Source organism: Amblyomma mixtum, chromosome 6, assembly GCF_055824585.1.
Source record: "Amblyomma mixtum isolate Tamu chromosome 6, ASM5582458v1, whole genome shotgun sequence".
NCBI lineage: Eukaryota > Metazoa > Arthropoda > Arachnida > Ixodida > Ixodidae > Amblyomma > Amblyomma mixtum.
This window is the reverse complement of record NC_143017.1, coordinates 118871862-118892892: the sequence shown is the minus strand read 5'-3', so window position 1 is coordinate 118892892 and position 21031 is coordinate 118871862. Positions and strand designations below refer to the sequence as shown.

Genomic DNA, 21031 nt, shown 5'->3' with positions numbered 1-21031 from the left:
TTGTATATTCTGATTACTCATATCATACCAGCGTAACAGCATTGAAAACAAAAGCTAACCTCCCCAGCCTTGAATCCCGTCAAAAAATAGCCAGACTCCCCCTTTTCCACAAGTTTTATCATTCGCATTTCAGCCAATCCGTTATCATCCCTGCATACCGCCTTTCACTTCGCATCAGTCATCCGAAAGCTGTTCATACACCTCGAGCATCTACTTCTGCGCACCTAAAATCATTACATGTTTACGCAAAAGGCGTACTGGCGCTAAAAAAACGAAGACAACACACACAACAGGACAGGACTGTGTTGTCTTCGTTTTTTTAGCGCCAGTACGCCTTTTGCGTAAACATGTCATGCTACAACCAACTAGCTCAAATCAAAGTATTGCTAAAATCATTCTTCGCCCAGACCGCAAGAGACTGGAATGACCTCCCCGCTGAAGCTTTCATCCATCCTGGCCTGGAATACTTCAAATCATTCATCACTGATTTTTTTTTCAATGATATGTATGCCCACCCCTCATGTAATGCCCCTAGTGGGCCTTTGAGGTACTAATAAATAAATAAATAAATCGAGAGGCGAAAGCCTTGCCACCAAATAGACGACGGCTGTAGATACACACGAGGCTGCTATGGGACTTGGATTGGCTAGTCATGACTAATTTATTTACGTAGTCATCAAGTGCCCTGGGAATAGCGAAGACGACGACAGCCCGACTAAATAGTCATGGCCCATGACTAATTATTTAATGGCCAACTAGTCATGACTGGTTAATGACTAGTAATGACTAGTTACGACTCACTTCAGATGTAATGGAGAGACAGGGTCAGTCTACTCAAGACAGAGTCTTACTATTACCTAGAGGGAAAGCTGGCGCCCGGTTTATGGAAGTTTGCATGGAGGTCCCTAGTTGGCATGGAGGTCCCTCAAGACCACTTAAAGGTGCACTGAAGAGGAATCTGAACTCGTCTTTTTGCCGCGGGAACTCAATCTACACGTTCCGAGCATTCTTAGAAACTTCGATTTATTGCCCTGTGTGGCCGATTTCCCTAATTAAATCGAATTAACGCCCGGCTCCCGCCTTTTTTTTAAATTCTGCCTCGTACGGTGGGCGGAGTCGACCGACGCGGGGAGTGCCTTTCAGCCAGCTCTGTGGAGGCTTTGCTTTCGCTTCATTTTGTTTTTTAGGTTTCTGTGAATAAATAGTTTCATTTGCAGATAATATAACCGCAAAATAAGCCCGCAGAAATAAAAATACGCGCGGACTATTTGCTTCTACGGACTACTACGTATTACTCCGCCGATGGCAGGGCGGCAAGCCGCCACGGGACTGGGTGAAAGGCACTCCCCGCGTCGGTCGACTCCGCCCATCGTACGAGGCAGAATTCAAAAACTTAAGGCGGGAGCCGGATGTTAATTCGATTTAATTAGGGAAATCGGCCACACCGGGCAATAAGTCGCAGTTTCTAAGAATACTAGGAACGTGTAGATCGAGTTCCCGCGGCAAAAAGACGAGTTCAGATTCCTCTTCAGTGCACCTTTAAGCCACCATGGCAGCTCAAAGCATCATGGGCCGGTGAGCTACCGCCTGCTGAACTACAACTTTTGGACAAAAAATAATGCAGAAATAAACACTGTTCGATAATCAAGAATGCCCTAACATTTAATATTCCGCCTATAAATTGCAACAAACAAGCAGAAAAGCATGTAAATGCAAAGTTTGCCCAAAATAAGAGATGACTTGCTCTCCTATTGGCCAAGTATTGCACACCACCGAAACTAATATTTTGTGCTTAACAGGCGCACTTTTAAAGAGAAAATTATTTTCAAAAAAATGTTGCTGCAACTATTTAAGAGGTGTTTCAATGGGATTTCGGAAAAGAGATCTTATTGGCGTCGCATGCTGCTGCTTTTTCGCTACTATAGCGTTTGCACACTATGTTCGCGCAGATGTCTGCACGTGGGGCACGCACGTGGAGAACAGCGTTTCGGAATTGGACATCTCAGTAACGCCACTCTGTGTTCCCAAATAAATCCGACTGTCCGACTTCCCTTTCGCTTGCGGGGCTCTCTTCGGCGTCCATCGCCTCTTATTTGATGCACGTTGCGTGCCCCAGCCTCTCCCGCCGGCTGCCCTAGGCGGGGCGAGGGGAGACCCTCCGCGGCACCCAGCGCAAGCGTGCGGCGTTGTTTGCCGCCGTGAATTTGTTTTGGGGTCCTGCATTTGCCGAGCTGCAGTTACTCGCCAGCGTTTAAGCGCCCGTATTTGGGCGTTCTCCTCCTGTATCTGAGCCCTTTGGCCATCTATGATCCTCTTCACCTCTATCACTTCGCTACTGTCGTTTTGCGGATTTGCTTGTGAGTTAAGGGGATGGGAGGCTGTGAGGGGTGGGAATTCGGTGTCACTGGTTCGAGCGACGGGAGACCCGTTCGGCCAGCCCACCTTTTTCTCGGCGATCCCTCGGCGTGCGGTTGACTCGCTCCAGGACCTCCAACTGGGCCGGAAGTGCGAGCGGCGGTTGCTGCCCCAGTATGGTCTCTTCGATCGGGAGCGACTCTGGCGTCCGTTCCCGCCGCCACTGTCGTTGCTGCTGCTGCGGCCTGGCGCGTGGGACCGGCCCCGCTGTTTGGAGGCGCTACGGCGCGGTCCGCCTGCAGGACCTCTCTTGTCACGGTTCCTTCTCTCGGTGTCTTCTTCCTCCACTCGGCGCCGTTCAAAGCGCCACCGGCGGACGACGTAGGGCGTCTTGAAGCGGGCTTTGCAGGCCTTGTCCGCGGTCAGGCGTTTGCCTCCGCAATGGCCACACTTCGGGACACATCCGTGGTCTTTGGCGGGGTTGGAGATTCCGCACCCTCGGAAGATCGTGTTCAAAGCATCCGGGCAGACGTCCATTCTGTGGCCCGCTCTTCCGCACGCATAGCATACGTCGATTTGTTTTCTGTGCAACGTGCACTCCGTGAGCAGGTTACTGCATCTCACGTAATTGGGTACTTTGTGCCTTTCAAAGCCAATGACGACTGATCGAGTCTCACCAATTCTGTTTGCCTGTAGGGCTGTTGGATTATGCTTGTGCACAGCATTGTCTTGAATCTCCTCGTTCAAGCTCGTTCACAATGAAAATGAAATCGAAAGCAGACGTAAATGTGAATCCAAAGAAGTTTTGCGACGTCAGGTCTGATCAAGGCAACGACAAGCTGGTGCATATGGGTCGGCTGCAATGACGTCCCACGTGGCAAGGCAGGACTGAAAGCAACAATGGCCACTAGATACAAGCATGTTACTGATTCTTGAAAAGTGCGTCAGAGTGCCTGGTGCATTACTCCGCATAGTGCCACGTGAAAAGCAGTCATCGCCGTCGCCAGGTCAAAAGCTCAGAGAAGGAAAGCGAAAGAACATGAAGTGATCATTGCAGAGATACAAGAACTGCGAAGGCGGTCATGATCGATGGTGCGAGAAACACCTGTATTGCCTGGAATACAACAAGGTAACAATGCAACGATTATGCAGCAGTGTGCAAAGCCGTACGAAGCGTCGAGCAAAGCAAACTCGTTCACAATGCAAATGAAATCCAAAGCTGACACCGAGCCTGCCGTGAATGTGATTCCAAAGAACTATGCGACGTAAGGTCTGATCAAAGCAACGATGAGCTGGTGCATATGGAACGGCTGCATTGGTGTTTCATCTGGCAAGGCACGAATTAAAGGAACAATGGTCACTCGAGACAAGCAAGTTGCTGATTCTTGAAAAGTTCATCAGAATGCCTGGTGCATAATTCCACAAAGCGGCGAATGAAAGGCAATCGCCGTCGTCACTAATTCAAAGGCGCAGAGAAGGAAAAGCGCAAGAATATGAAGTGATCATTGCAGACGCAAGCACTGCGAAGGCAGTCCTGATCGATCGTGCGAGAAAGGCCTGTATTGCCTGCAAAACAACGTGGTATCAGTGGAATGATTTTGCAACAATTTGAAAAGCCGTAAGAAGTGTCGAGCAAATCAAACTCGTTCACAATGAAAATGAAATCCAAAGCAGACAGTGGTACAGCCATGAATGCGATTCCAAAGAAGTTTGCGACGTCAGGTCTGATCGAGGTGAAGATAAGCCGGTGCATATGGAACGGTTGCATTGACGTCTCAGTTGGCAAGGCACAAATGAATGCAACAGTGGCTAATCGAGAAAGGCATGTTGCTGATTCTTGAAATGTTCATCAGAATGACTGGTGAATAATTCCACAAAGTGGCAAGTGAAAGGCAATCATCGCCGTCACCAGTTCAAAGTCGCAGATAAGGAAAAGCGCAAGAACATGAAGGGATCAATGCAGAGACGCAAGCACTGAGAAGGCAGTGTTGAGCCGCTGAGAAATGCCTGTATTGCATGGAATACAACATGGTCTCAGTGGAAACATTTTGCATCAATGTACAAGGCCGTAAGAACCGTCAAGCACAGCAAACTCGTTCACAACCTTGTATGTCAATGGAAAAAAATGTGAAATTCATAGTTGAGAGTGGTGCAGCCATGAATGTGATTAGAAAGAAGTTTGCGGCGTCAGGTCTGATAGAGGCAACGATGAGCCAGTGCATATGGAACGCCTGCATTGATATCTGACTTCGCAAGGCATGAATGAATCCAACAGTGCCCAATCGAGACAAGCATGTTGCTGATTCTTGAAATGTTCTTCAGAATGCCTGGCGCACGATTCCAAAAAGCGGCAAATGAAAGGCAATGGCTGCCGTCACCAGTTTAAAGGCGCAGAGATGCAAAAGCCCGAAAATAACAAGTGATAATTGCAGAGACTCAAGCACTGCGAAGGCAGTCATGAGCGTCCGAGAAATGCCTGCATTGCTTGGAATACAATGTGTTATCAGTAAAATCACTTTGCAACAGAGTGGAAAGCCGTCCGAAGCATCGAGCAACGCAAACTAGTTCACAACCTTGTATGTCGACGGAAGAAAAGTGAAATTCAAAGTTGACAGTGGTGCAGACATGAATGGGATTGCAAAGAAGTTTGCGGCGTCAGGTCCGATCAAGGCAACGAGGAGACGGTGCATATGGAATGGCTGCATTGATGTTGGCAAGGCACGAATGAATGCAACAATGGCCAGTCAAGACAAGCACGTTGCTGATTCTCGAAAAGTTCGTCAGAATGCCTGGTGCATAATATCACAAAGCGGCAAATGAATGGCAATCGCCACCGTCACTAGTTCAAAGCCGCAGAGAAGGAAAAGCGCAAGAACATGAAGTCATCACAGCAGAGATGCAAGCACTGCGAAAGCAGTCATGAGTGTCCGACAAACGCCTGTGTTGCCTGGAATAATATGCCACTGCAGCGGTGTTTAAGGCACTTCCCAAGCATAGCTGCGCCATGAAGGAGACGGCTGCCCAGATCCAGTCACCTGGTATCGCAGAGGGGACACCGGCCGGGTGTGGCGGAGGAGTTTTCACAGGTCCTACAAAGTCCATATAGGTGACAGTGTTATGCGCCGAAAGAGAACGCACATAGGGGGAACAGCAGGCCACCGGGAAGCAGGGTCTAACGTTCATGATTGCCTACTGGAAGCCTCCAGCCCAGATTGCCTCAATACAAAGACTTCCAGCCTCGGACGGCCACCCCGCTGTCCTCGTCAACTAAGCCCGTCAGCCAGCCATCACTAGCATCAACCCATAAGCTGGGAGCTTTAGCAAAGAGACTCCATAGCGACTAAACAATCTGGCAGCATACTGGACATCACGGCGGGATCACACGTAGTCCGGGACGAGTGCACTGTGTATGTGTTGTGTCCCCTTATTGCTTTTGTGTGTGCGCCCCCGCACTCCTCCTAACGACCACTCGCATCCTCCTCCTAACGACCACTTGCCCTTCGTCGCACGCTGTCGCCAGATGCCCCCCCATGGTGCGCCCCCGCATCCTCCTCCTGTTTTGGGAAGCCACTCCCTCCCGTGGACGCTTCTCCGCTCCCTCCTTTCTTCGGGCGGCCAGTTCGGCTCCTGCCTCGGTCGACGCTGGTCGCACCCTCATCGGCTTTAAATAAACGAAGTCTTAAAGTACCGTGTGCGTCTTTCGCTGCATTCAACACAGCGACCGGACACGACAGTGGCGACGAGAAAGTGGATTCGACCCGCGCTACGCAACGCTATTGACAAGCCATGGCTACGCGAGGGTTTCCCAATCAGATACCAGAGTTCAACGGCTCATCGTGGTCATCGTGGGTTGGACGCCTTCAGTTCTACTTTGAAGCTAACAACATCACAGACCCAGCCTTGAAGAGGGCCAACCTGCTGACGCTGTGCGGGGAGCAGACCTACGATACTGTCTGCGCCCTTATTCAGCCAAGCACACCAGCGGCAGTGTCTTACGACGACATCGTAAAAGCGCTGCAAAAGCACTACGACCCAAGGCCATCCGAGGTCTACAGCCGGGCTCGCTTCCAACGACGAGATCAACTGGGAGGAGAAACTGTGAGCGCCTACGTAGCCGCGCTCAAGAAGCTCGCTGCCGACTGCAATTTTGGAACGCTGTCGACAACAGCTACCGGGCAGGAGGGAGACGCAGCTTCTTCTGCTAACACCACCATGCTTCCCTTGGACGTGATGTTACGCGACAGATTTGTGTGCGGACTGAGTGACGAGTCACTGCAGCAGCGCCTGTTCGCTGAGAAGGACCTCACATTCAGCAAAGCTTACGACATCGCCGTTCGAGCGGAGAGCGCCGGTCACCAGCAGAGAGGGATTCGCCGGAACACCGAGCCGGTACACCAGACAAGCAACCAGGTGCGCAAGCCTTCTGTTGTTGTAAAATCGGTCAAAAAGGCACAACGCTGCTGGCGGTGTGACGACCAACACAACCCCCAGGGATGTCGATTCCAGTCAGCCACGTGTAATTTTTGCCACAAGCGAGGGCATATCGAAAGAGCATGCATTACGAAACGGAGACTTGCCAAGATAAAGTCACCTTCCCAGCCTAATCACAGCGTCAATGCCTCAGAGAATACGCCGCTATCTGATCTCCATGGAACAACATCAGCAACACCATCTGTGTTGTACGACCTGAACACCATGAATCTCGGCACGCGACCGAAGATTTTTACAGAAGTAAGCGTACATCACCAGCTGATTAAGTTCGAGGTGGACTCCGGCGCAGCCTGTACTCTGATCAGTGAGGACACGTTCCGAACTTCATGGCCATCTGACGCACCCGCCCTGCAACAAGACGACACGCACCTGCGAACGTGGTCAGGACAGAATCTGCCACTATTGGGCTCTGCCAACGTGCAGGTTAACTACAACGGCCAGACCCATACGCTACCTCTGCTTGTTGTGAAGGGCACAGGATCAAGCCTTCTAGGGAGAAACTGGTTTTCTCCACTAGGCGTGATGATATGCGGCATACACCAGACGCCGAGCCAGAACATGGTTGAGCAACTGCAAGAGAAATACGAAAGAGTATTCTCGGAAGAGATTCCAGGAAACGAAGGGCCCCCGGTCACACTGGAGTTGTTGGACAACGCGCAACCCAAATTTCTGAAGGCCAGGCCGGTGCCGTTTGCTCTCCGAGCTTCAGTTGAAAAAGAGTTGGACAAACTGGAGCAGCAAGGTGTCATCGAGCCGACGCAGCATTCAGAATGGGCCACACCACTTGTCGTAGTTCGCAAGAAGAACGGAACCATACGCCTCTGCGGAGACTACCGGAGCACCGTCAATCTTGCGACTAAAGCGTCCTCTTACCCGCTACCGACACCTGAAGAAGTATTCAGTGTACTGCGTGGCGCAAGAGTCTTCAGCACATTGGACCTCACCCAGGCGTATCAGCAGCTGAAGGTGAGCGAGTCAACTGCTGAATTATTGGCAATTAACACACTGAAAGGCTTGTACAAAGTCAAGCGACTGCCTTTTGGCGTAGCTGCAGCCCCGGCCATATTTCAAAAATTCATGGAGACAGTGCTTCAGGGCATCCCAGGAGTTTGTGTCTACCTTGACGATGTCATCATCAGTGGCACTTCCACTGAAGAGCATGCAGTGCGCCTAGAGCTCGTTCTCGAAAGGCTAGCAAACGCTAATTTGTGCATAAGCAAATCGAAGTGCTGTTTTGCGGTGCCAGAGGTGCAATTTCTGGGACACCGAATTAATGCGGAAGGCATTCACCCTACCGAGGACAAAGTGCGAGCGATCACAGAAGCACGAGCTCCAAAAAACAAGCAGGAGCTACAGGCTTTTCTCGGACTCTTGACGTTCTACGACCGGTTCTTGGAACAAAGAGCTACCGTGGCCAACGACTTATACCAACTCCTTCGGAAAGATGTGACATGGACATGGTCGCCACGCCATCAGCGGTCATTCGATGCCCTGAAAGACCTGATTCGAAGATGTACAGTCCTCCGCCACTACGACGAAAGGAAGCCTCTGCTTTTGGCTTGCGACGCATCACCGTACGGAGTCGGCGCGGTTCTATCGCAAACTGACGAGCAAGGAAGGGAAGCTCCCATCGCCTTCGCCTCACGTACGTTGTCGCAAGCAGAACGCAACTACGCGCAACTTGACAAAGAAGGGCTAGCCATCGTCTACGCGGCGACACATTTTCACCAGTACATTGCCGGCCGGAAGGTGACCTTTATAACCGATCACCGACCGCTATTGGGCATTCTGGGACCACAAAGGCCTATGTCACCAACTTTGTCTCCGCGAATGACACGTTGGTGCATCAAACTCTCAGCGTACGACTACGCTCTGGTCTACCGCAATGGGAGTAAACATCAAAACGCCGATGCGCTAAGCCGTCTGCCACTAGACGCAACTGTTGACGAACCATTTCCACCAGGAGACGTTCTGATGTTCGAAGCACTGCCAGAACCTCCGCTTACAGCAGGCACAGTTGCAGCATCTACGCAGAAGTGCGCAGCTCTCCGGCTAGTTTACACAGCTGTTCAACAAGGCAACGTGCATAAACTCAAAGGGGACAACTTCGACGCTTACCGCAGGCGAGCTACAGAGTTGAGCACCCATCGCGGCTGCATCATATTTGGGTCCCGAGTTGTGATGCCGAGAGAACTACGCGCACAAGCTATGTCTCTCATCCACGCCGGACATCGGGGCATCGTTGCAATGAAAAAGTGTGCCAGAAGCTACATGTGGTGGCCTGGCATTGACAACGACATCGAAACAGTGGTGCGAGAATGCAAGCCTTGCCAGAGCAGCCGGAGCGCCCCGCCGAAAGCTCCTGTCCCAGAATGGGAAAAGCCAGACACACCATGGCACACACTGCACATTGATTTTGCAGGACCAATTGAGGGCTGCACTTTCCTTGTGGTCGTAGATGCCTACACAAAGTGGCTTGAGATAAGGCAAATGGGACAGACGACTTCGGCAGCAGTCATTGACAACCTCCGATCACTATTTGCAACGTTCGGCCTGCCGCGCAAGGTAGTGTCGGACAACGGAACACCGTTTGTGTCTGCGGAGATCCTCAAGTTTTATCGCGACAACGGGATCTCATCAGTTACATCGGCCCCCTACCACCCAGCGACAAACGGACAAGCCGAGCGCTACGTAGCCGAGCTAAAACGCGCCCTTGAAAGAGATCAGACAGGCTCGCTGCAGCGCCGCCTTGCGCGCTTTCTCTTCAAGCAGCACACGACGGTTCAGAGCACAACAGGCGAGACCCCCTCGAAAATGATGTTCGAGCGTGAAATGCGAACCCAGCTCACAGCCATCCTCCCCGAGCCAAAGGCAGAGACGTTCCGGGAAGAAAAAGCAATTCCGCGCTGCGGCACGCTTAATGAGGAACAGCGCGTCCTCGCCCGACAGTTTCTGAAAAAGCCACGCTGGGAGGAAGCTACAATTGTCAGACGCATAGGCCTGCGCTCTTGGCTCGTCAACATACATGGCACAGTAGCACGCCGACATCTCAACCAGCTGCGTAGATTTACGACGCCGTCTGAGAGCTGTCCGCCAGCGGAGAGAACACGTGCACCATCTTCCCACATAGCCTGGCACCTCTTCCCGGAAGAAGAGACTTCGCCCAGGACAGACCTAGGAGACACAGCGAACAACAGCCAGCCTACAAGTGTTTCTCCCCCGAGCGCACAAAGCCAGCGCGCCTCCACGCGTGAGCGCCGACCCCCTGCACGATACCAGGCAACTTTCTAAGGGGGAAGGAAGTGTTGTGTCCCCTTATTGCTTTTGTGTGTGCGCCCCCGCACTCCTCCTAACGACCACTCGCATCCTCCTCCTAACGACCACTTGCCCTTCGTCGCACGCTGTCGCCAGATGCCCCCCCATGGTGCGCCCCCGCATCCTCCTCCTGTTTTGGGAAGCCACTCCCTCCCGTGGACGCTTCTCCGCTCCCTCCTTTCTTCGGGCGGCCAGTTCGGCTCCTGCCTCGGTCGACGCTGGTCGCACCCTCATCGGCTTTAAATAAGCGAAGTCTTAAAGTACCGTGTGCGTCTTTCGCTGCATTCAACACAGCGACCGGACACGACAGTATGCTCGACCGTGCACAATGAAGTGGCCTGTAGAGTATACGGCAGAACCGAGGTCCGCATCTGCGATATAAAAATGCAACTGTAACAGATGCAAGCGTATAAAAGATGTGGGCACTTACTGCACTGACATTCAGCGTTTGTGACAGCAGCAGCAGAATGGAGGTTCCTTGCACGACAGTGGTATGGCACCTCGGAGTCCTCCGTGCTGACAGCATGGGACAGCCGATGTGAGCTCGATCTTGTGGACACTAAAAGGGAACCTACAGGGACAGCATGGAGGGCATGTACGCACTGTAAAAGCGTCCAATGGGCACAAACAGCACCCCTGCATGGGTACTGTAAGCGGAAGAGGCAGGGAGCATGGAAGGAATAGGAAAATGCACTGCTCAAGAAATTCTTTACTGCCTTCTCGCTATTATGCTCGGGGGTCCTGGGCTGCAAAATGCACATAAATCTAAAAAGACTGGTAGCGAAGAAACAGAAGCATGGACCTGGCATACTCACCATCGAAACATATAGATGTGCAAAGAGAACCCGAGTGGCAGCGTACTGACAGGTCCAAGTGCCGTGTGGAGTATGGTAAAGCGATAGTCGACGCATCTGCGATAAAAAAGCAGAGCTGTAACAAAGGAAAAAGCATACAGAATTCGGGAGCTTACTCTTGAAGCATCCGTACATGTACAAGGGCCGTGTGGACTACGGTAGAGGAAAAGTTCACGCATCTGCGAAAATAAAAACAGCTGTAACAAGGGTTCAAGCATTGCAAGCATATAGAATTCGGGAGCTTACTCTTGCAAGCGTCTGAACGATACCAAGTGCCGTGTGGAGAAAGGCAGAACTGATGTCCGCGCATCTGTGAAAATAAAAATCACTGTGGCACCTGCACTGGAGAAATGCGTAAGCATGAGTTCAAACTTCGCACCACGCTTAGTTTTCAAATTTGGCGCCGCTCGTTACCGCTCACACTTCCGGCGTTTTCAAATGTATCGTCACTTTTGCTCCAGCCCCGCCCACTTTTTGGACATTTTTGCCTCTAATTAATTAACTAACCCACCTCAACCCCCCGATTTCTCGAGATTTTTGGATGCTCTATCCGATCGTACCATTCTTTTTCGCATAAACCCATTCGTTCGGACGTAATCGTGTGGACAAGCTCCGCAAACAGCCACAGAATGCACGCGCATGAACAGCTGTAACAGGGGCGCAAGCGTATAGAATTCGGGAGCTTACTCTTGGAGCGTTGGAACTGATACCAAGTGTCGTGTGGAGAAAGGCACAGCCAAAGTCCGCGTATCTGCGAAATTAAAAACAGAGCTGTAACACGGGTGCATACATGTAGAATTCTGGCGCTCACTGTGGGCGCGAACGTACGTCTGACAAACACCCTGCGGCACTTGCAATATCGTGCACGATGCGCTGCTGTTAAGCTTTGCCCTCGGAAGATGGCTTGCAGTGTCGTTGACCGCACGGAACACGGTGCAGCCGAAGTCGACGGATAATGTCGAGGCAGAAGGGAGATCTGCGGTGAACGATGAAAAGAAGCATGGAAGTTGTACACAGTCAGAAGTTTCCGACGATTTAGAGTGGCGACTTGGTGTAGTTGCTTAATTAGGAACAGTCAAAGCAGCGCACAAAGCAAAAATGACAGAAAAAAAGCGACAACAGGCATAAACAAAAATCGGGGGGCACTTTGACGATCTTAAGTGCGGGAGGCGAAAGCGTTGCCACCAACTAGACGACGGCTGTAGAAGTTGGTATATTAGCTCTATGGCTGTAGACACACACGAGGCGGCTATGGGACAATTTGGATTGGCTAGTCATGAATAATTTATTTATTTACGTAGTTATCTAGTGCCCTGGGAATAGCGAGGACGACGAAAGCCCGACTAATTAGTCATGGCCCATGACTAGTTAGTTAATGGCCAACTAGTCATGACTGGTTAATGACTAGTAATGACTAGTTACGACTCACTTCAGATGTAATGGACAGACAGGGTCAGTCTACTCAAGACAGAGTCTTACTATTACCTAGAAAGAAAGCTGGCGCCCGGTTTATGGAAGTTTGCATGGAGGTCCCTAGTTTGCATGGAGGTCCCTCAAGACCACTTAAGCCACCATGGGTGCTCAAAGCATCATGGGCCGGTGAGCTACCGCCTGCAGAACTACAACTTTTGGACAAAAAATAATGCAAAAATAAACGCTGTTCGGTAATCAAGAATGCCCTAACATTTAATATTCCGCCTATGAATTGCAACAAACAAGCAGAAAAGCATGTAAATGCAAAGTTTGCCCAAAATGAGAGGTGACTTGCTCTCCTATTGGCCAAGTATTGCACACCACCGAAACTAATATTCGTGCTTAACAGGCGCACTTTTAAAGAGAAATATATTTTCAAAAAATGTTGCTGAAACTATTTAAGAGGTTTTTCAATGGCATTTCGGAAAAGAAATCTTATTGGCTTCGCATGCTGTTGCTTTTTCGCTACTATAGCGTTTGCACACTACGTTCGCGCAGATGTCTGCACGTGGGGCACGCACATGGAGAACAGCGTTTCGGAATTGGACATCTTAGTAACGCCACTCTGTGTTCCCAAATAAATCCGACTGTCCGACTTCCCTTTCGCTTGCGGGGCTCTCTTCGGCGTCCATCGCCTCTTATTTGATGCACGTTGCGTGCCCCAGCCTCTCCCGCCGGCTGCCCTAGGCGGGGCGAGGGGAGTCCCTCCGCGGCACCCAGCGCAAGCGTGCGGCGTTGTTTGCCGCCGTGAATTTGTTTTGGGGTCCTGCATTTGCCGAGCTGCAGTTACTCGCCAGCGTTTAAGCGCCCGTATTTGGGCGTTCTGCTCCTGTATCTGAGCCCTTTGGCCATCTATGATCCTCTTCACCTCTATCACTTCGCTACTGTCGTTTTGCGGATTCGCTTGTGAGTTAAGGGGATGGGAGGCTGTGAGGGGTGGGAATTCGGTGTCACTGGTTCGAGCGACGGGAGACCCGTTCGGCCAGCCCACCTTTTTCTCGGCGATCCCTCGGCGTGCGGTTGACTCGCTCCAGGACCTCGAACTGGGCCGGAAGTGCGAGCGCCGGTTGCTGCCCCAGTATGGTCTCTTCGATCGGGAGCGACTCTGGCGGCCGTTCCCGCCGCCACTGTCGTTGCTGCTGCGGCCTGGCTCGTGTGACCGGCCCCGCTGTTTGCAGGCGCTACGGCGGGGTCCGCCTGCAGGACCTCTCTTGTCACGGTTCCTTCTCTCGGTGTCTTCTTCCTCCACTCGGCGCCGTTCAAAGCGCCACCGGCGGACGACGTAGGGCGTCTTGAAGCGGGCTTTGCAGGCCTTGTCCGCGGTCCGTTCAAAGCGCCGCCGGCGGACGACGTAGGGCGTCTTGAAGCGGGCTTTGCAGGCCTTGTCCGCGGTCAGGCGTTTGCCTCCGCAATGGCCACACTTCGGGAGACATCCGTGGTCTTTGGCGGAGTTGGAGATTCCGCACCCTCGGCAGATCGTGTTCAAAGCATCCGGGCAGACGTCCATTCTGTGGCCCGCTCTTCCGCACGCATAGCATACGTCAATTTGTTTTCTGTGCAACGTGCACTCCGTGAGCAGCTTACTGCATCTCACGTAATTGGGTACTTTGTGCCTTTCGAAGGCAATGAGGACTGATCGAGTCTCACCAATTCCGATTGCGTGTAGGGCCGTTGGATTATGCTTGTGCACAGCATTGTCTTTAATTTCCTCGTTCAAGCTCGTTCACAATGAAAATGAAATCTAAAGCAGACAATGCTTCAGCCGTAAATGTGAATCCAAAGAAGTTTTGCAACGTCAGGTCTGATCAAGGCAACGACAAGCTGGCGCATATGGGTCGGCTGCATTGATGTCCCACGTTGCAAGGCATGACTGAACGCAAAAATGGCCACTAGAGACAAGCATGTCACTGATTCTTGAAAAGTGTGTCAGAGTGCCTGGTGCATCATTCCACATAGTGCGAAGTGAAAATCACTCATCACCGTCACCAGGTCAAAAGCTCAGAGAAGGAAAAGCGAAAGAACATGAAGTGATCATTGCAGAGATGCAACCACTGCGAAGGCGGCCATGATCGATGGTGCGAGAAACACCTGTATAGCCTGGAATACAACAAGGTAACAATTGAACGATTATGCAGCAGTGTGCAAAGCCGTACGAAGCGTCGATCAAAGCAAACTCGTTCACAATGCAAATGAAATCCAAAGCTGACACCGGGCCGGCCGTGAATGTGATTCCAAAGAACTATGCGATGTAAGGTCTGATCAAAGCAACGATGAGCTGGTGCATATGGAACGGCTGCATTGGTGTTTCATCTGGCAAGGCACGAATTAAAGGAACAACGGTCACTCGAGACAAGCAAGTTGCTGATTCTTGAAAAGTTCATCAGAATGCCTGGTGCATAATTCCACAAAGCGGCGAATGAAAGGCAATCGCCGTCGTCACTAATTCAAAGGCGCAGAGAAGGAAAAGCGCAGGAGTATCAAGTGATCATTGCAGAGACGCAAGCACTGCGAAGGCAGTCCTGATCGATCGTGCGAGAAACGCCTGTATTGCATGGAATACAATGTGGTATCAGTGGAATGATTTTGCAACAGTTTGAAAAGCCGTAAGAAGTGTCGAGCAAATCAAACTCGTTCACAATGAAAATGAAATCCAAAGCAGACAATGGTGCAGCCGTGAATGTGATTACGAAGAAGTTTGCGGCGTCAGGTCTGATCGAGGTGAAGATAAGTCCGTGCATATGGAACGGTTGCATTGACGTCTCACTTGGCAAGGCACAAATGAATGCAACAGTGGCTAATCTAGAAAGGCATGTTGCTGATTCTTGAAATGTTCATCAGAATGACTGGTGCATAATTCCACAAAGTGTCAAGTGAAAGGCAATCATCGCCGTCATTAGTTCAAAGTCGCAGAGAAGGAAAAGCTCAAGAACGTGAAGGGATCATTGCAGAGACGCAAGCACTGAGAAGGCAGTGTTGAGCCGCTGAGAAATGCCTGTATTGCATGGAATACCACATGGTCTCAGTGGAAACATTTTGCATCAGTGTACAAGACCGTACAAACAGTCGAGCACAGCAAACTTATTCACACCCTTGTATGTCAATGAAAAAAAATGTGAAATTCATAGTTGACAGTGATGCAGCCATGAATGTGATTAAGTTCGCAGCGTAAGGCCTGATCGAGGTGAAGATAAGCGGGTGCATATGGAACGGTTGCATTGACGTCTCACTTGGCAAGGCACAAATGAATGCAACAGTGGCTAATCGAGAAAGGCATGTTGCTGATTCTTAAAATGTTCATCAGAATGACTGGTATATAATTCCACAAAGTGTCAAGTGAAAGGCAGTCATCGCCGTCACCAGTTCAAAGTCGCAGAGAAGGAAAAGCGCAAGAACCTGAAGGGATCACTGCAGAGACGCAAGCACTGAGAAGGCAGTGCTGAGCCGCTGAGAAATGACTATTTTATGGAATACAACATGGTCTCAGTGGAAACATTTTGCATCAGTGTACAAGGCCGTACGAACCGTCGAGCACAGCAAACTCATTCACAACCTTGTATGACAGTGGAAAAAATGTGAAATTCATAGTGGACAGTGGTGCAGCCATGAATGTGATTACAAAGCAGTTTGCGTCGTCAGGTCTGATAGAGGCAACGATGAGCCAGTGCATACGGAACGCCTGCATTGATATCTGACTTGGCAAGGCATGAATGAATCCAACAGTAGCCAATCGAGACAAGCATGTTGCTGATTCTTGAAATGTTCTTCAGAATGACTGGTGAACGATTCTACAAGGCGGCAAATGAAAGGCAATGGCTGCCGTCACCAGTTCAAAGGCGCAGAGATGGAAAAGCACAAGAATACAAAGTGATCATTGCAGAGACTCAAGCACTGCGAAGGCAGTCATGAGCGTCCGAGAAATGCCTGCATTACCTGGAATACAATGTGGTATAAGTAAAATCACTTTGCAACAGAGTGGAAAGCCGTCCGAAGCATCGAGCAACGCAAACTCGTTCACAACCTTGCATGTCAACGGAAGAATAGTGATATTCAAAGTTGACAGTGGTGCAGACATGAATGGGATTGCAAAGAAGTTTGCGGCGTCAGGTCCGATCAAGAAACCGAGGAGACGGTGCATATGGAATGGCTGCATTGATGTTGGCAAGGCACGAATGAATGCAACAATGGCCAGTCAAGACAAGCACGTTGCTGATTCTTGAAAAGTTCGTCAGAATGCCTGGTGCATAATATCACAAAGCGGCAAATGAATGGCAATCGCCACCGTCACCAGTTCAAAGGCGCAGAGAAGGAAAAGCGCAAGAACATGAAGTCATCACAGCAGAGATGCAAGCACTGCGAAGGCAGTCATGAGTGTCCGAGAAACGCCTGTGTTGCCTGGAATAATATGCCACTGCAGCGGTGGTTAAGGCACTTCCCAAGCATAGCTGCGCCATGAAGGAGACGGCTGCCCAGGTCCGGTCACCTGGTATGGCAGAGGGGACACTGGCCGTGTGTGGCGGAGGAGTTTTCACAGGTCCTACAAAGTCCATATAGGTGATAGTGTTATGCGCCGAAAGAGAACTCAATAAGGGGCACAGCAGGCCACCGGGAAGCAGGGTCTAACGTTCATGATAGCCTACTGGAAGCCTCCAGCCCAGATTGCCTCAATACAAAGATTTCCAGCCTCGGACGGCCACCCCGCTGTCCTAATCAACTCAGCCTGTCAGCCAGCCATCACTAGCATCAACCCATATGCTGGGAGCTTTAGCAAAGAGACTCCATGGCGACTAAACAATCTGGCAGCATACTGGACATCATGGCGGGATCACACGTAGTCCGGGACGAGTGCACTGTGTATGCCCGGCCTGTAGAGTACACGGCAGAACCGCAGTCCGCATCTGCGAGATAAAAATGCAACTGTACCAGATGCAAGCGTATAAAAGATGCGGGCACTTACTGCACACACATTCAGCGTTTGTGACCGCAGCAGCAGAATGGGGGTTCCCTGCACGACAATGGTATGGCACCTCGGAGTCCTGCGTGCTGACAGCATGGGACAGCCGATGTGAGCTCGATTTTGTGGATACTAAAGGGGAACCTGCAGGGAAAGCATGGAGGGCATGCACACTGTAAGAGCGTCCAATGGGCACAAACAGCATCCCTGCATGGGTACTGTAAGCGGAAGAGGCAGGGAGCATGGAAGGAATAGGAAAATGCGCTGCTCAAGAAATTCTTTATAGCCTTCTCGCTCGAGGGTCCTGGACTGCAAAATGCACATAAATCTAAAAAGACAGGCTGCTGGTAGCAAAGAAACAGAAGCATGGACCTGGCATACTCACCATCGAAACATAGAGGTGCAAAGAGAAGCCGAGTGGCAGCGTACTAACAGGTCCAAGTGCCGTGTGGAGTATGGTAAAGCGATAGTCCACGCATCTGTGATAAAAAAACAGAGCTGTAAAAGGAAAAAGCATATAGAATTCGGGAACTTACTCTTGGAGCGTTGGAACTGATACCAAGTGTCGTGTGGAGAAAGGGAGAGCCAAAGTCCGCGAATCTGCGAAATTAAAAACAGAGCTGTAACACGGATGCATGCATATAGAATTCTGGCGCTCACTACGGGCGCGAACGTACGTCTGACACACACGCTGCGGCACTTGCAATATCGTGCACGATGCGCTGCTGTTGAGCATTGTCCTCGGAAGATGGCTTGAAGAGTCGTTGACCGCACGGAACACGGGGCAGCCGAAGTCGACGGATAATGTCGAGGCAGAAGAGAGATCTGCGGTGAACGATAAAAAGAAGCATGGAAGTTGTACACAGTCAGAAGTCTCCGGCGGTACTACGTAATCCAAACCCAAATTAAGACTTACAAGGTTCAGCACAATCCAGAGAAAGACAAAAATCAGATTGTAAAAAATTCCGAGAACAGTTGAAGGATGAAGCCGGAAGAACTGCGATAACGGACATCGAAAAGTGGACCAAACCTCTACGGGAGGTCCACAGAGACAGTACTACGGAGCTAGAGGTTGCCGATGAATTTCCACGTGCGGATACACGATTGCTACATCTTTGGAAGGCTCGTAGAGGGCTGAGGAAAAGATGTAAGAAACAAAAACATAACAGGAAATTGAGACTAAGAATAGCTCAAATCAGTAAGGAGATAGAAGACCACACCGCAAACTTACTTAGAGATAATTGGCACCAAATTTGCAATGAACTAAACGGCAACTTGGGTAGCGCTAAAACATGGGTGCTGCTCAGGCACCTCATAGAGCCGACAAAATCCAAAATCAAAGAGAAAAAACAGCAAAACGATAGAACGTATCACGCACAATTTTCAGGGAACGGACGCCCAGATTACAGATTTTCTTTGGTCCAGGTATATCGGAAGCACGCAGGTGCCACCCAGCACCATGGTATATTCAGGGACAAGGAACTCGAAGCTGTATGAACCGATCAAAGAATACGAGGTATACGCGGCTGCCAGGTCATTCACGAGGAACGCAACACCGGGAAAAGATCAAGTAACAAATGCAATGATCAGAAACCTCAGTGATGACCAAATCGAAAGCCTGACTGGACTAATCAACGAGCACTGGGAAGGGGCACGGTCCCGGCAGAGTGGAAACACGCTGAGATTATCGTGATACCGAAATCAGGGAAAACACCCAGTTTAGAGAACCTTAGGCCCATATCACTAACTTCATGCCTTGGTAAACTATACGAGAAAGTGGTCAAGACTAGACTGAGCAACTACATGGAGGACAACGGTCTGTTTCCGGATGCCATGTTCGGGTTCAGAACGGGGCTCTCCACGCAAGACGTGATGCTCCAGTTAAGAGACATGGTACTAAAACAAATATCGGGAACTTGAGAAGGCGTAGTCTTGGCTGTAGACCTCAAGGGGGCCTTTGACAACATCAGCCACAACGCGATTCTCGCAGAACTCTCGACAACAAACTGTGAGGAGAGGATCTCCGCATACGTAAAGGCCTTCCTGTCTAACAGAACATTAACGATCGGCATCAACAACATTAGGTCAGAAAAGAAGACGACGCCAAACAGAGGGACACCACAAGGATCCATCATCTCACCTTTGCTCTTTAACATTTCAATGACCGGATTAACTAGGAGACTGAAAAACATCAAAGATGTAGAACATTCAATTTATGCGGACGACATAACAGTGTGGACGACAAAAGTATCGACGGGAAACAAGCAAGAAATACTGCAAAGAGTGGCAGATGAAATCGATCAATTTGCTTTATTTAGCGGGATGCAGTCCTCCCCAGAAAAATCTGAAGTTATTAGACTTCACAAAAACAAAGAGGACAGGGGGACGATATAATTAGAGATAGATGGACAACCCGTAAGAAGGACAAATAAGCTTCGCATCTTGGGAATGTGGCTGCAGGAGAAAGGCAAACGGGGCCATACCATCCAGCTCTTGGAACACTCCACGAAACATATGCAGGACGTTAAGCCGGATTACGAACAAGAGAAAAGGGGTGAAGGAGCGAGATGCGTTACGGATCGCTTCTGCGCTCATCATACCGAGGATGACGTACGCGCTTCCGTACCTACAACCTAATAAATTGGAAAAGAACAAAATGGAAACATGCATCAGAAAGGCGTATAAGCAAGCCTTAGTCGTCATGACCTGCGCCTCGACAGAAAAGCTGATGAACATGGGGGTGTACGGCACCTATGAGGAGCACAGCGAAACCATGCTCAGATTTCAACTGGAAAGACTTAGAAGAACAGCCGCTGGCCGCGCACTACTGCTAAAGCTAGGATACCCAGCAGACGGCGAGGGCGAAGAAAAGACAGACATTGACAGCCAAATTAGGAGCACTTTCTTGGTTAAACCAGTGCCCAGAAACATGCACCCGAAGAGCCACGAAGGAAGACGGGCAGCGAGATCATTGGAGTTGGACAGGTTCCTAAAGAAGAAACAGATGGTTCTGTATGTTGGCGCGTCAAAGTACAGAACGAAGGAAAATGCTAGGGCGGTAGCAGTAGTAAACGCTAATGGGAAGATAATTACTGGTGCATCAGTGCGCACAAGGACAACACAAGCAGCGGAAGAGATCGCCATAGCTCTAGCCCTGACTGAAGCCAATCGGCAGGGACTGAGGATTCTCAGGCTGCAGCGAGGGCATACAGAGATGGAAGGATCGGCCGAAAAGCCGTGAGGATCCATTTCGAACAAAAACAACACAGACATGGATCAAACAACACAAACATTCAACACACCATCATTTGGGTCCCTGACACTGGGGTTGAGGGAATCTCATGGCAGACACCATTGTCCGGGGGTTCACGAACCGGAGGGCGGGTTTGCCGGTCGAACCCTTCAGCACGCCAGAATCTTACGGGTAAGCAATGAAGGCGTTGTTGGGAGCGCGCAAGAAGTACTCGGCTCCGGCGGATATCCTCAACAGAGAGCAGGCCACCACGCTCAGACGACTACAAACAGACACCTACCCAAGCAGAGCCATGTATCATAAAATGTGGCCGAACAGATACGCCAAAGAGTGCGTGTG

General features: G+C 50.4%; 1 protein-coding gene across 2 annotated transcripts; it reads right to left on the bottom strand.

The window, feature by feature from the left end:
• Window positions 1-10490: 10490 nt before the first annotated feature.
• Window positions 10491-17574, bottom strand: LOC149340195 (uncharacterized). 2 transcript variants are annotated; one of them, XM_089548969.1, is made up of 9 exons: window positions 17443-17574; window positions 13480-17383; window positions 11844-11991; window positions 11703-11766; window positions 11262-11352; window positions 11132-11194; window positions 10977-11072; window positions 10592-10732; window positions 10491-10532 (listed from the first exon to the last, which is right to left on the bottom strand). In XM_089548969.1, the coding sequence occupies exons 2-8, from the start codon at window positions 13993-13995 to the stop codon at window positions 10721-10723; spliced, it is 990 nt and encodes a 329-aa protein (XP_089405095.1). In that variant the 5' UTR covers window positions 13996-17383; window positions 17443-17574; the 3' UTR covers window positions 10491-10532; window positions 10592-10720. The 2 variants fall into 2 exon arrangements, with proteins under 2 accessions (XP_089405095.1, XP_089405096.1); XM_089548970.1 differs by having other exon boundaries at window positions 11262-11325.
• Window positions 17575-21031: the final 3457 nt, after the last annotated feature.